A 15876-nucleotide genomic window follows, 5' to 3' on the forward strand; every position below is an offset into this window, starting at 1 on the left:
TGTCCGTTCAGCACCACGGGCGCGGGGTGCAGGCGCAGGAAGGGAGCTGTCCGTTCAGCACCACGGGCGCGGGGTGCAGGCGCAGGAAGGGAGCTGTCCGTTCAGCACCACGGACTTGGAGCCCGGGAGGCGGAGGCAGAGGCCGGCAACAGGCGGGGAGCTGACCACGGACCTCGGTGGAGCCGCGCGGCCCCCGCCCTCCCCGCCAGCCCCCGGACCCCGCCGTCTTCTCTCCAGTTTGCGCGGGGGTGTGGGGAGCGGGCGGAGAGCTTTCCTGGGAGGCTGGGGAAGCAGCGAACACTCTTCTCGGGGACTCGCCTCTCAGCAGTGCTATTTTTTGCCATCCGCCCTCACCCCGGCACACGCGCCTGCACGCACACTCGCACACACACGCGCGCACACACGCGCGCACGCACCACCACCAGACCTCTCTCTCCTCTCTCTCTCTCCTCTCTCTCTCTCTCGCTCTCTCTCGCTCTCTCAGTCTTGAGTCTCCCCGGGCAGGGGTCGGGGCTGTCAGAGGAGCCCCGACACATCGCAAAACCCAGCTGGCAGCTAGCTCCAAGCTCTCCGAAACCATGCCCTGCACGGACCTTCGTCCTAGCCAAGCCCCCGAGGAATGAAAGGAACTCGGGGATCCTCCGGAGGCAGCAATGAGGTGGACCAGCCCCCTGGAGCCTGCACCCTTCTGAGGGCCATAGACGAAGACGACCCCGGGAACTGGAGAGAGCTCAAGACAGGAAATCCCAGCTTTTGCCCAAGTCCCTGTGGATGCTGACAAGAGGAGATCGGGAATTTTGGAAAAGCTTGTCCTAGGTTAGCCAGCGGCAGAGAGATTTCCCCCTCACCGCCCTCCCCACATACACACTGCTCTGGCACTGAATATCCCCCTCCACACCTCCCCCCAGCCGTCCAGAGTACCATGAAGAATTATGAGGATGTGTGACCGAGGAATCCAGATGTTAATCACCACTGTAGGCGCCTTCGCAGCTTTCAGCTTAATGACCATTGCAGTGGGCACGGACTACTGGTTATATTCCAGAGGCGTGTGTAGGACTAAGTCTACAAGTGATAACGAAACGAGCAGGAAAAATGAAGAAGTCATGACCCATTCGGGGCTGTGGCGAACCTGCTGCTTGGAAGGTATTTACAAATTCCTCTCCCTGCCTTGAAATAAGCCTGCTGTTGCTGCTGCCGCCGCTGCCAGCCACCGCTGCGGGTGTGCTGGTGTCTGTGGGGGAGAGGGAGGCAGTGTTTGGGGAGAGAGGAAGAGTTGAGATTTGTTTCTGAGGACGTGTGGATGCACAGATGCTGCTCCCAGCATGACCGGGTGTATGTGGGATGGGATGAGGAGGGTATGGGTCTTGTTGGTTGTTTCTTGTGCACGTTTTGTGTGAGTGAGCTTGCGATGTGCTCACAGCAGCTTCTGCGACTGAGAGATCTTCAAATCCCAGATGCCTAAGCACACTGTGAACTGCTTAGAGCTCTGGCTAGAGAAGGGAGTCTGTGGATTTGCCGAAATCGTATTCCAGTGAGTGGGGTGGGGAGGATTGGGACAAGGAGCAAGGCAGACAGGAGGATAGCCAGGCAGTGGTGGCAGTGGGGTGGCGGCGGCGATCGTGGTCTGATGTGGCACATTCTGAGCTATTACCATATCTCTTACCCGACTCTTCATCAGTTTCTTCTGAGTTTGGTCTAACTATATATTACCATGAATCTCTATGACCAAGTTGTTCAGGGTCACATACATGAACCCTACCGCCCCCCCCAGGCTCCACATACATTTACAGAAAAAAAAAACCCAACTCCTCATTAATAACATGCTTCATTGTTTTGGATCCCCCCCCAAACTGAAGTCTTAGTGATTTGGTATCCACCTGACTTCATTCCTAAATCATTTCTCTCACACATATTCCACCAAAAAGAAAAACAACCACAGATGTATTTCCATGACATTCGGACAAGATTGATTGCTCCAAGATGTGTAGTTCCTCCTTGTCATTCTAGAAAATTAAAGGGTTTGTGGGGAATTACAACGAAGAGGAATGCAAAGCCCTCGGGTAGTCGATCTCACGGCCGAACTTGCTTCCCCCATATCAGGAGTCACTCACTACATCCCTGGGCAATGCCTGAATGTCATGGGGAGTGAGTAGAGAGATAAAGAAGGAAATCAAAGCTCTGTGGAACTGTGGGCCCCAGGACAGTCACTGGATGAAAGAGGCAGAGGGAGTTGTCCCAGGCTTCCTGGTGATCTGTGAGGCTGACCCCTGTGATAGACAAGAAAAGGGGCTTCCTGTGTGCTCCCCTCCCCTGTCTGCCATTGGCTCTTCACTCCCACCTCCAATCTCCCCCACCCCTGGGGCTGGCATTTGTCAGGGCTTCTTAAAGCTGTGCATTTCTGTAAATGACTTAGAAAATCATGCTATGACATCACTTGCTAGTGTACTATTGCATCATTCCTTGGCTTTCTGCCCAGGTCCTGACGCTCTCCTGACTTTAATGCTACTACAGTTGATTCTGGGTTTTCCAACACAAATTGGCAACTGGTAGGAAACCCAGGTTAGAAAAAGGGTTGTTTCCAAGGCAGGCAAGGGTCAGGTGAAGTCAGGAGCACTGAGTGCTTTTCCAAGACTACATGTGATCTGAGCTAAGACACAGATCCTTTCCAACCTTCCATTTGGCATCTGAAAAGTGATTCATTTCGAACTAGTGGTCTTGAGTGAATGTGATCCAACATTTACACTGGATCCGTTTGTACTCAAAAAATGACAAAACAAATTCTTTCTTAAACATTGACAGGAACCTAATGTTTGCAATTCTTTATGGTAATTCACAATTAAAGGAACTCCGCAATGCCTTCTCCCCAACTGAGCGTTTTATAACACTCTGATCTGGTGGATGTTTTGATACCTACATAGTTCTAGAGATGGCAGAAGAAAAACATAAAGATCCTCTGAAGCCCCAAACGCTCACGGGTGTACCAGTGGATCGTGTTTTACTCATTTACAATTCCATTGCCTCCTGGAATGGTACAGTCAAACACCAGTTCTGCTCCCTTTATGATAAACTAAACCTATCTGAGCAGAAATAGGGTCTAAAATCACTAAGCTCTTTTTCAGAAGTTCTCAAATGATGGCTTTCCTTTGCTCCAACACCATGATCTGCACCCACAGTGTATCTAAGAGTTGGAATCCCACACAGGCACTCTGAGGGCTAAGTGGGAGAAGCAAGAAATAGAATCAAGAGTGAATTGCATGGGGGCTGGAGATGTGGCTTAGTGGTAGAGTGATTGCCTAGCATGTATGAAGCCCTGGGTTCGATTCCTCAGGATGACATTTAAAAAAAGAAAAGAAAGAATTGTATGAAGTGATGATGTGTCCTTAAACAAGCAAATCTGAGAAAAATCTATTGCAGTCTTTACATGATTTGTGCTGGCTAATTCTTCTTTCATTTTGAGGTATTAGGTACCCCAAGATGCTTTATTTTTTAAATGGTGTGTATGTGCCAATACTGAGGCTTGTTCAGGGCTTGAGCACTGTCCCTGAGCATTTTTTTTTGCTCAAGGCTAGCACTCTACCACTTGAGCCATCACCTCATTTCTGGATTTTTGCTCATTAATTGGGTCTCATGGACTTTCCTACCCAGGCTGGCTTTGAACTGTGATCCTTAGATCTCAGCCTTCTGAGTAGCTAGGATGACAGATGTGAGCCACTGATGCCCAGCTGTAACTTTTCTTAATGAGTGAAATACATCAGGTGCTCAAGGAACTTGTGAAACCCCCTGGTTTCTGCATGGTGAGGTCTGTGCAGCAGGCAGCATCTACCCGAGGCAATCCTGGCCTCTGTGAGGATGACATTGTGAAGCCATTACTTATTAGGTAACTCCCTGTCTATCACAGAGCCACAGCATCCTGGTTTCCCTGGTATTTTAAGCATCGGTGGATAACTGGAGGATTGCAAGCTCAATTTTCTTAACATTGAGATATAAAAAAAATAGAAAATTGAGATAGAAAAGATATAAGGTTAGAGCATCCAGTTCTCCCATACTGTGTTTAAGAGTTACAAAATAATGTGGCTATTTTGTCCAAAAATGAGAGTCTGCTAGCTAGGCACCGATGGCTCACACTTTTAATCTTAGCTCCTCAGGAGGTTGGGATCTGAGGATCATGGTTCAAAGCCAGCCCAAGCAGGAAAGTCCATGCAACTTTTACCTCTGCTTAACCAGCAAAAAGCTAGAAGTGATGCTGTGGCCCAAGCCTTGAGTAAACACAAGCTAAGGGACAGGGACCAGGCCCTGAGTTCAAAAACAAGGACCAACATACACACAAAAAAAGAAAAAAAAATGAAGAAAATGTTCAAGTTTAATGAAATAATATCAAATGCTCCCAAACATTCCTAGTCATTAGAGTCTCATGAAGAGGTTTAAATAAATATTAGGCCCTTCTGCAGATACTTTGCTGCTGTAGGTCCATGGTGGAACTCTGAGAATCCCAATTTCCAGAGTATGTATGAAAGCTTAAGTGTCCATGAAGACAACATTGCTCAAAGGAAAAGAGAACATTTCTGCTTTCATTTTTATATCAAGCGGAATATAGACTGGTTACTATGTACTCATATTGTTGTAAGAAGTGTGTGTCTGTGTCTGTGTGTGTAAGAGAGAGAGAGAGAGAGACAGAGACAGAGACAGAGAGACAGAGAGAGAGAGAGAGAGAGAGAGAGAGAGAGAGAGAGAGAGAGTGCTGGCCTGGACACTATCCCTGAGCTTTTTCAGTGAAGCCACAGCTCCATTTCCAACTCTTTGGTGGTTTGTTGGAGATCAGAGTCTCACAGACTGTCCTGCCCTGACCAGGGGGAGCGGGCGTGGGAGGGTTTCAACCTGCAATCCTCAGATCTCAGCCTTCTAAGTAGCTAGGCTGACAGGTGTGAACACTAGTTCCCAACTTCACATGAAACTTTCTGTCCAAAATTAAGAAGCTCCAGCTCTGGGTGGGGGGCACAGCCATGCACATAGGCAGAGGACAGGAGGCAGCAGACAGGCAGGATGACAGCATAGGGCACATTCTGAATGAACAAAAAAAACAACCTATGGAGAGAATCCCACAGTGAGCAACCAAAATGATTGCCTGAGTCATTATCAGGGAAGCACACAAGGCATCTACAATGCCGAACCCCAACCTGCCGTGCATCTTCAGCGGCAGCATGAGAACTAAATGATAGCATGTTCCAAACGAGGCTTGCTCATTAAGAAAACCTGTGGAAGTTCTAGACTCAATCAAAGCAAGGCACTCAGATCGAGGCTAAGAACCCTAGGAGCTAATCACATCTCTGTCACCCACAGCGATGCAAATTGTACATCTGGTGTCTCTCCTTTGGACTTCAGTTTACCCAATTGAAGGTCAAATTTGCCAGGTGCTGGTGGCTCGCATCTGTAATCCTAGCTACTCAGGAGGTTGAGATCTGAGGATCATGGTTTGAAGCCAACCTGAGCAAGAAAGGCTATGAGACTCTTATCTCCAAATAACCACCAGAAAACCGAAAGTGGCTCTGTGGCTCAAAATGGTAGAGCACTAGCCTGGAGGGGAAAAACAGCCAGGGACAGCAACCAGGCCCTGATCAACAATGGATCAAATAAATAGATAAACAAACAAATAAATAAATAAATCTCAAATTGGGAAGAGTGAATCCAGATGTCTCCGTGGCCCTAGAAGTAATGGTAGGTGTGAAGCAAGCTGTTATGGCCCTCTTAATTTGTTTCTATGGGAGAAGGAGGCAATGCAGCTAGAAAGACAAATCGCAACTGAGATCTGGCTCAGTGTAAGGTCAGTAAGGAGCAATGGGGACAATGACCAACTGGAAGATACAAACACCATCGAAATGGTAGCAGTTGCTTCAGTTCCACTGGCTCTTACCCGAGGAGGTATGTGACTACATGTGGCCCAATAGAAAAGCCTGAGGATGTATGTGATTACATGTGGCTCACACCTGTCATCCTAGCTGCTCAGGAGGCAGAGGTTTGGAGAAGTGTGGTTTGAAGCCAGCTGGAGAAAAAGCTTGCATGATGCTATCTATCTCACCAGACAAAGCTTGGCAGGATGGTTCATGTCTGTCATCTCAGCTACAGTGGGAAATGTAATTAAGAGGATTAAGACCAGGCTGATGTTGAGAAAAAATCCTATCTCAAAAGTAATTGGGGCAGAAAGAGCTGGTAGGCAAGTCAAGTGGTAGAGCACCTGCCTAGCAAGTGTGAGGCCCTGAGTTCAAACAACAGCACCACAAAAAGAAGAAGGAAGGAAGGAAGGAAGGAAGGAAGGAAGGAAAGAAGGAAGGAAGGAAGGAAGGAAGGAAGGAAGGAAGGAAGGAAGGAAGGAAGGAAGGAAGGAAGGAAGGAAGGAAGGAAGGAAGGAAAAGAAAAGCCAGATGTAAACTCTGAATCCCAGAATGCAAGCAACAAATTCAATTATTTAAAAAAAAAATGGGACCAGCCAAAACCTTATCTACATTGTAGCTAAATTTGGCCCCTGGTTTTCCATATTTCAACCCTGAAAAATCATCTAAATGGCCTTTTTGATCCCAACTTTCTAGTTATTTTCCTACTTGCTCCTCAATGACTCTTTCTAAATCAATAATCACTCTTACAATTCTTTTTTTTTTTTTAATGGTGACTAAGAAATGAAAGCCCTGCTAGTATTTTAGGACCAAAACAACTTCAAATGACAGAAAAGAGGTTCGATCTCACTACTGCTTCTGCTACAGATGGGTTTGACTGACACCTAACATCTGGCTGAGAAACTGACAAAGATTAGCCAGTTATTAGAAGTTCCCCCATATTTCCAAATCTCCAGATGGCTCAAGTTTGCTCAAGTTTTTCAGCCAGATGGGCTTCCAGCTTTATTTATGAATGCAGCAACTTTCAGAGAGGCTGCAGAGCTGTGACAGGAAGAAGAGAAAGAGAGAGAGAGTCCATTGGTAGAGAAATGTTCCATGTACCATTGTCCTGTACTAGCTTCTCTAAGAAAACGCTAATTCATACTTCGCAGAGCTCTGGATTACCCAACTAGAACGTCGTTTGTTCAGAAGGGGATCTTGTCTGTTGGAGACATTGGTGTATGTTGCTATGGCTTAGAAACCATACCAAGTAGTCCCTTCTACCCCACTGGCTTTAGGCTTAGGATAACATCCGTCTTTAAGCCATGTATAGGATGTTTAAGAGTTCTGCTTATTTTCTTCTGTTACTTTTTCTTCTTCCTTTCTTTCCTTCTTTTTTTCTTTTTTTCTTTCTTTTTTTTGTCGGTCATCAGGCTTGAACTCAGGGACTGGGCACTGTCTCTGAGCCTCTTTGTGCTAAAGGCTAACACTTTACCATTTGAGCCACAGTGTCACCTCTTGTTTTTTGAGTGGTTAATTGGAGATAAGAGTTTCATGGGGACTTTTCTGCTGGGGCTAGCTTTGAACCATGATCCTCAGATCTTAGCCTCCTGAGTAGCTAGGATTATAGGCGTGAGCCACTGGCACCTGACTTTCTTTTTTTGAAAAAAAATGTGCTAGTCCTGGGGCTTGAACTCAGGACCTAGGCACTACCCCTGAGCTTTTTTGCTCTACCACTTGAGCCACAGGCTTACTTCTGACTTTCTTGCTGGTTAACTGGAAATAAAAATCTCCTAGACTTCCCTGCCTTGGGCTGGCTTCAAGCTGAGATCCTTAGATCTCAGCCTCCTGAGTATCTAAGATTACAGGTGTGATGCCACCAGTTCCCAGTTGTTCCTTTGTTGTTGTTGTTGTTATGGTGATGCTGGGTTTTGAACTCAGGGCCTCACACTTGCCAGTTCTGCCACTTGATCCATGCCCTCCGGTCCTCTTCCTATTTGAATCCTAGCCAAGTTCCTATCTCTGTACTCTTCTCCTCCTCACTCACGAAGACCAAGAGAGACAAATTCAAGAGAGAAGAGACTGTAGACTTAAAATAGGATGGCCTGAGTCACCGTGGCTGTGTTGGAGATCTGGTAGGTGGTGGAGGTCAGGATGTACGCATGAGCAACATGTATCTGGGACATTTCCATCAAGTTACATTAGTGATTGAAAGGGTGAAGCATTTCCCAAACTGTTGGATGATGACATCTGGCCCAGGTCCTTCATCATTGCTGAAACCACCCTAGGACTCCCAATGATCCACATAGGTCAAAGACCTGGCCTTGTTGGTACCATCATGGCTTGGATCCACAAATTATTTTTTATTTAGTTATTTATTTTTGTTGGCCATGGGGCTTGAACTCAGGATCTGGGTGCTGTCCCTGAACTTTTTCACTCAAGGCTGGAGCTTTACTGCATTACGCCACAGCACCACTTCCAGTTTTCTGGTGGTTCATTAGAGATAAGATTCTCACAGACTTTCCTGCCCAGGCTGGCTTCATATCACCATCCTCAGATATCAGCCTCCTGAGTAGCTAGGATACAGGCATGAGCCACCAGAGCCTGGCCCACCAATTCTTATTGGCTGGTCTTATGTATCTGGAGCCTTCCTTCTACCTGGTAAAAACAAAGGAGTGAGTCCTCTTCTTCCAACCCTCTGCATTCTGATTCTATGAATTCCATACATCTTAGAAGTAGATGTCCAGAAAAATACTTTATTCCTTGAAATTGTATCTCGTAGAGTTAAATTAAGGCAATGGCCTGCAGTCCAAGGTTGGGTAATAAAACAAGAAAATAATAATAAAACAAGAAATCATGCCAATGATGCCAAGGCCTGTGAATGCTTTCACAGGAGGATGTGTGTCTTATGCTTTGAGGAGGAGTGTATCTTTGTTTAACTTCATGTGTGTGTGTGTGTGTGTGTGTGTGTGTGTGTGTGTGTGTGTGTGTGTGTGTGTGTGTGTGTGTGTGTGTGTATGTGTGTGTACTGGGGTTTGAACTTAGGACTTTTTTTTGCTCAAGGCTGATGCTCTACCACTTCAGCCTCACCTCCACTTTCAGCTTTTTACTGGTTAACTGGAGATGAGAATCTCCTAGACTTTCCTGCCTGGGCTGACTTTGAACTGAGATCCTCAGATCTCAGCCTCCTAAATAGCTAAGATGACAGGCCCAGAGGCTGTAGAAAACAAGGAAGATGTCCATCAACATTTTTTTTGTCGGTTGTGGGGGGCTGAATTCTGGGCCTGGGTGCTGTCCCTCAGCTCTTCAGCTCAAGGCTAGCGCTCTACCACTTGAGTCACAGTGCCACTTCCGGCTTTATTTTCCTGCTTATGTGGTGCTGAGGAATCAAACCCAGGGCCTCATGCATGCGAGGCAAGAGCTCTACCACTGAGCCACCTTCCCAGCCCATCCATCAACATTTTTTGGGGGGGAGTCTGGTTGTTGGGGCCTGAACTCTGGGCCTGGGTGCTGTCCCTCAGCTCTTCAGCTCGAGGCTAGCGCTCTACCCCTTGAGCCACAGCGCCACTTCCGACTTTTTTCTTTTTGCTTATGTGGTGCTGAGGAATCGAACCCAGGGCCTCGTGCATGCAAGGCAAGCGCTCTACCACTGAGCCACCTTCCCAGCCCATCCATCAACATTTTTATCCAATTGAGAGTCATGTGATTTGTTCGTTAGAAGAAATAACTCTACATTTTGTGGATTTATTTCCGTCTCCTGAGGACATTCATTAGCTTTATATCTAACTTAGCAATCTTATTCCAAGACACTCTTTTTCACTGAAATAAATGTAAAACATCTTCCATGGAAAGAATTTTGTCATTCTCCTGGCTTCCTTGCTGCTGAGTTGGGTAAGACTTGACATGCGTTCACTATGTACTTTAGGAGAACTGTGCTTTTCACAATTTTGAAAATTATGCTTTGACATATGGAGGCATCCCAAGGAAAACAGTTCCTTGAGGTTACAGAGAAACCTAGACAAGCCCAGGGTTGTGCTTTTCCCATGTCCCTGTGACCCAGCCAGAAGCATTCTTCCAATGTAGGAGAAAAATGTGACCTTAATAATATATGAGAGAATCAGGTACTGTAGCTCACACCTGTAATCCCAGTTAGTGGATTGGGAAGGAGGCAGAGATTGGGAGGATTGCAGTTTTGAGGCCAGGCCAAGTTAGTGAGACCCAAGCCATGTTTAGTTGGGCTGGAGAAGCAGTCACAATAAGAAAGCTTTGCAGTCTCACTTGGTGGAGTGGACTGACACACTGGGGTTTTTTAGGGTTGGTGTTGTTGCTGTTTGTTGTTGGTTTTGTTTTTCTTGCTTGCTGCTCAGGGCACGAATCTCTAAGGGAAATAGGCTTGCTACCACTAGGAAGCAAAGATCTCTGCTACCTCCCCCACAAAAAAGGGAGTCAGTGAAAATAAAGAAGAAACAGAGATGAAGGGGAATTCAGGGTATGTGTGTGTGTGTGTGTGTGTGTGTGTGTGTGTGTGTGTGTGTGTGTCTATGTGTGCGGCCAGCCTGGAGCTTGAACTCAGGGCCTTGCGCTCATACTTGGCTTTTTCACTCAAGGCTTGACTACATGAGTCACACCACCTCCACTTCTGGCTCTTAAGCTGGTTAGTTGAAGATAAGAGCTCATGGCTTTGTCTGCCTAGGCTGGCTTTGAACTTTGATCCTCAAATCTCAGTCTTCTGAGTAGCTGGGATTACAGGCATGAGCCACTTGCACTCGACTGAGAATTCAGGATTTGTCCAACATGTTCAAGGTCGCGAAAGCATTTCCCCCTGGCATAAAAGGCCAATGAACACCGGTGTGTGCAGGGAGGGGAAGATACAGAAAGAGCTGTCAGGGAACTAAGAAAATCAATACACACCTTCTATGCCAAGTTACCAAGTGGCCGTCTGTGGCATTTGTTCCTGGACCATCCACTGGGTGTTTATTTCTTCACTTAACAGACACATTGGATGGCAGGCAAGATTGGAAGGAAATGCATCATGAAGCTGATTTGATTCTCATGGCTTCTTCAGAAGATCAAAGCCACTATGATGCGCTGTGTGTGTGTGTGTGTGTGTGTGTGTGTGTGTGTGTGTGTTTGTGTGTGTGGGTGTGGGTGTGGGTGTGGGTGTGGAGTTAGTCTCCCTTACTAAGGTAAAGCTGGTTTTCCAGTTCCCTCACCTCTGCTTTTCTCATTAGCTACAAGCCAAGCACTTGGGTGAACCTGAAATGTAAACAGACTCAATTCATTCTCACACCAGCCAGGGGGCTGAGGGCAGAGAGGTCAAGAAGCTAGCATAAGGGACTGGAAGTGAGTCTCATCCTAACTGTTCCCTGTCGTGATTCACAAGCCCAGGCCTGGTCAGATGGGTTCCTCCCTACTCTGAAAATTAAGGATCTCAACTGTTGCCAGGTTTGATCCCAGCTCCACTAAAGCAAGACCAAGAAAAAAGAGACGGTGAAGCCGATAGATGAGTAGTTGTTAGCCCTCGGCTGAGAAGAAGTGGTACTGCTGGAAACTGAATGTTCGTTTCTGTTGGGGGGAAAAAAAAAGAACAGAAAAGAAAAAAAGGAAATGTCAGCCATTTGGAAGTGAGAACAAGAAACCCAGGCAGGTAAACAGAATTGGAGCCACCCACTACTTCCCTTTGGAGCTGGGCGAATTTGCAAACTCGGAGTTTCTGTTAAAGTTCACCATGAAACTTGGGTGCATTATTGCTTCAGCTTCTTTGAGCTTTAAACTCTAGGTCAGGCAGGCATCGAAGACTCCATTCTTCATCTACCTCTCCGCTCTGGCTTGCCCAACTTTAATGTATTTAACTGGTAGCCAGACTCTCAGGCTGCACGTAGAAGGCCAAAGTCATCATTTGTTTGTTTGTTTATTGTTGGTCATGGGGCTTGAACTCAGAGACTGGGTGCTGCCTAAGCTCTTCTGCTCAAAGCTAATGCTCTACGACTTTGAGCCACAGCACCACTTCCCGTTTTCTGATGGTTCATTGGAAATAAGAGTCTCACTGACTTTCCTGCCCTGGCTGGCTTTGAACCTCGATACTTAGATCTCAGCCTCCTGAGTAGCTAGGATTAAAGGCGTGAGCCATTGGTGCCCAGACCAAAGCCATCTTTGAAGGGTGCCAGACAGACCGTGTGGGCCCATGGGGCTTGGCTTTTACTATCCTTGGGCTTAAATCTAACAGAAATGAGTAGCTGGGATGAGATCAAAGGCAGGCAAATTCTGAGATCATCTCTCTACCTTTCAACCTGCCTAGAGTTAGAAACATTATTAAATGTCATGTGTCATCCTAACGTTCTTAACCACTACACTTCTCCAAAACATCAGCCTGGCACCCGGGCTGGAGGGTAGTAGATGCTCAATAAATATGGGATTTTGCTGGCAGGTTGTTGTGTGGGGGGGGGGGGGGAACAGTGATGGGAGGGTTGCTAATCCTTAACAACAGCTATTCAGCCCTGGAGTATTTACAGGCAACCCATCTGCTAAGTCCTACAATCCCAGCTTTGATTGTTTATAAGTCATCAACCTGTATTTAGGGGGAGCTGGACTTTCCAGTCCTGAAAACATTCATCATGCCAGTCAGCTCTTACTTTCTCATTTTTTGTTTTTTGGCCAGCCCTGGGGCTTGAACTCTGGGCCTTGGCCCTGTCCCTGATCTTCTTTTGCTTAAAGCAAGCACTTTACCACTTGAGCCATGGCTCCACTTCTGGCTTTTTTTAAATAGTTTATTGGAAGATTCGAGTCTTGACAACTTTCCTGCCTGGGCTGGCTTCAAACTATGATCCTCAGATCTCAGCCTCTGGAGTAGCTAGGATTACAGGCATGAACCCCTAGCACCTCACCTTTTTTTCTTGAAAAAAAAAATTATCTTTAAGCCGGGCACCAGTGGCTCATGCCTGTAATACTAGCTACTCCGGAGGCTGAGATCTGAGGATCACAATTCAAAGCCAGCCCAGGCAGGAAAGCCCATGAGATTCATATCTCCAATGAACCACCAGAAAACCAGAAGTGGTGCTGTGACTCAAAGTGGTAGAGTGCTAGCTTTGAGTGAAAGATCTCAGTAATAGCACCGAGGCCCTGGATTCAGGCCCTACAACCAACATTCAAAAGAAAAACGTTACTTTTATCTTTAAGTAGTTTTACAGAGGTTTCTAACTCCCCATTTCAGTCTGTGAGTACAATGCGTCTTGATCAAGATCAATGTTCCTTCATCCTCCCCCACCTCCTCAATTTCTCCTCCCCACCCAGCCCCTCAATTTCCCTAGTTCCATTCTCACATATGTACATTGAATATCGTGATTGCATTTGCCCTCTTTTCTTCTCTCCATTCACCTGCCCCCCTTCTCTTGATCTCACCCCCTGACACCCCAAGTTCCAGCTTTCTGCTATACATTTTGTTAGAATGATTCTAACTTAGCTATTCAAAAGATTTGTACTGTCAGAATTCTTCCCTGGGTACGCTAATTTACATATATATGTTAATATGTTTAATATTAATTTGTTTATGTACCTATTATATGACCCTGTGTATGTTTAACTATACATATTTGTAAATTAGATCTAACTTCTTATTGTTCTGGGCCTTGAACTCAGGGCCTGGGAGCTATCCTTGAGGTTTTTTTTTTGCTCAAGGCTAGCACTCTACCACTTGAGCCACAGTACCACTTTCAGCTTTTTGGTAGTTAGTTAATTGGAGATAAGAGTCTCATGGACTTTTCCTGCCAGAGCTGGCTTTGAACCATGATCCTCAGATCTCAGCCTCCTGAGTAGCTAGGATTACAGGCGTGAGCTACTGGTGACCAGCTTAGATCTAGCTTCTACATAGGAGAGAAAAAATGCACCTTTGTCTCGCTGATCCTGACTTACTTCACTTCATATAATTTTTTCCAGGTCTACCCATTTCTCTGCAAATGATGCACTATCATTCTTCCTGACAGATGAGTATGTCTGGGTATATCAATACCTAGGTATCAATCTATCTATATCCATATCTGTCACATTTCTTGAGTCCTGGAAATCTGCTTCATGTTTATCATCTCTTATTTCCTACTTTCCCCTGGATCATTATCCAGAGTAGGCCCATCGTCAAATTCCTTCAATATGCTGGGTGCAAACTTGGAGAGAGTCAAAAAACAAAGAACACACATGTGTGTGGACATATTGTGCACAAACCCAGCAGACTCTGTGCCTAAGAGTCTATGCATGTGGTTACCTGCGTGTTTAGGAAATGGGGCTTGTTTTCCACCACTCTGTATTCTGTAGCATATGCTGTCAGGCCGCTTTCGCAGCTTCCCTGGAATACGGTAATCCCTCCCCGTGACATTAAAGTGATTCAGAACAATCTCCGTTAACTACCACAGTCCCTTCCCTCGCCTCGTCCATCACAAACCTCTCCCTGGCACCTGTGGGAATTGGTTTTGATGCAGGCCAGATCACCTAGACACATATTTACCACAAACCATGCTGACCCTTTAGCCAATCACAAGGCAGCATCATCAATGAGCTGCTGATAGGCTGAAAATGCCTCAAGGAACTTATTACCAAGCAAGCTCTGATTGGTCAAAATATTATACTTTTCACCCACAATGAATCTGGCATGGAATGGAGATGTTCTTGATGCTTGGGATTTAAAAAAGGGGAAGTGGGGGAGAGATCACATGGAGAGGCTCTGATCCAAGTCAGAGGCCTGCTCTGTGTCATGATTACCCTTCCTCGCTCATGAGCACCGTGTGGGGGGAGGGGAGTGGACAGGCCAGCGAGAATCGGATTTGAAACAAAAAAGTTGGATCTTAACCATTACTGTCTCAAAGACCATTTTCCAGGCAGGGCCCGTGGGGTTCCATTGTAGAGACATAGCACTGGCTTAAGACATAGACTAGAACCCCAGCAAAAAGTTAATGACACATCATCTCAACCAAGAAGCCAGGTATGGTTGTATATGTCTACCAGAGTCGAGATTGTGTAGGGCCTTGAATGGAATTTCTAAGGACTTAAGACGTTGACTCTGGAAGTTTTGCAGCACTTGAAGCCCAGGAAGGACTTGCATCTTGACTCTGTCATGTGCTGCAGTATGTCCTGTGACCTCAGACAAGAACGTTAGCCCTCGCTGGACACAGTTGTGCATGCCTGTAATCCCAGTTACTCGAGGCACTGATAGGAGGATCACGATCCAAGACCATTCATTCCTGAGCAAAAAGCATGAGATCCTATCTGAAAAATAACCTAAAGTGATCAGGGCTGGAGGTGTGGCTCCAGTGGTCCTGGCTAGTATGCAGGAGGGCCCTGAATTCAAACTGTGGTCCAAAACACAAACAAAAACAAATGAACAAAAATCCTTTTTGCTGTACTTGTTTGACCTTTGCCCTACCCTGCCATTGTTCTTTTCTAGGGTAGAGGTTGTAGAGTTAGCATTTCAGGGCAGTCTTCTTTCTTCCAAGTCCATAGGCCTTCATTAATTTCAATATTTTACTTCTTATCATGGGGGGGAAAATTACATCAATGTGGAAACTTCTAGTACATAACTAAAGCTAAGGTCTTCCAGCCATCCTTCCTGTAGGGTAGCGGCCGTTTGCAGACTCTTGGCTTCCCTCCTTTCTGCAATTGGAGACCCAACCAGACATGCCAAGCCTGTGCGTTGCCCTTGGCAGACCTCCAGCCTGGGATCCTCTGCTCTGTGGGTGCTGACCCAGCAGCCACTCGGTGCTCGATACCGTGCCAGGTCCTGAGGATTCAGGGAAGACTGGAGCGGGCCTGATGCCTTCCTCACTGACGGTGGTGGAGGAAAGATGCTAAAGGAGAAGGGACACAGGTGAGCCAGGCTCAGAGCAACGGCAGCTTAGAGTAGGAGGTCCTGGGTGAGCCAATATCTAGTTGTCATGGAAATATTCTCCAAGGGCTGTGAGTCCTCAAAAATCCCTGGTCCTCAGAGGTGCTCAAAACCCATTTGCCAACCACTCTATAAAAGCTTAGG

At 46.4% G+C, this 15876-nt stretch overlaps 1 protein-coding gene across 1 annotated transcript in view; it reads left to right on the forward strand.

The window, feature by feature from the left end:
• Positions 1 to 902: 902 nt before the first annotated feature.
• The window catches only part of Cacng3 (calcium voltage-gated channel auxiliary subunit gamma 3), an 87563-nt gene continuing 72589 nt past the window's right edge, over positions 903 to 15876 (forward strand). The window contains exon 1 of the mRNA XM_042689837.1: positions 903 to 1143. Within this exon, the coding sequence (XP_042545771.1) occupies positions 933 to 1143 (211 nt within the window). The 5' untranslated portion in view covers positions 903 to 932. The remainder of the gene's footprint in view (positions 1144 to 15876) is intronic.

This window comes from Dipodomys spectabilis, unplaced genomic scaffold (assembly GCF_019054845.1).
Source record: "Dipodomys spectabilis isolate Male_0828 unplaced genomic scaffold, ASM1905484v1 ptg000127l, whole genome shotgun sequence".
NCBI lineage: Eukaryota > Metazoa > Chordata > Mammalia > Rodentia > Heteromyidae > Dipodomys > Dipodomys spectabilis.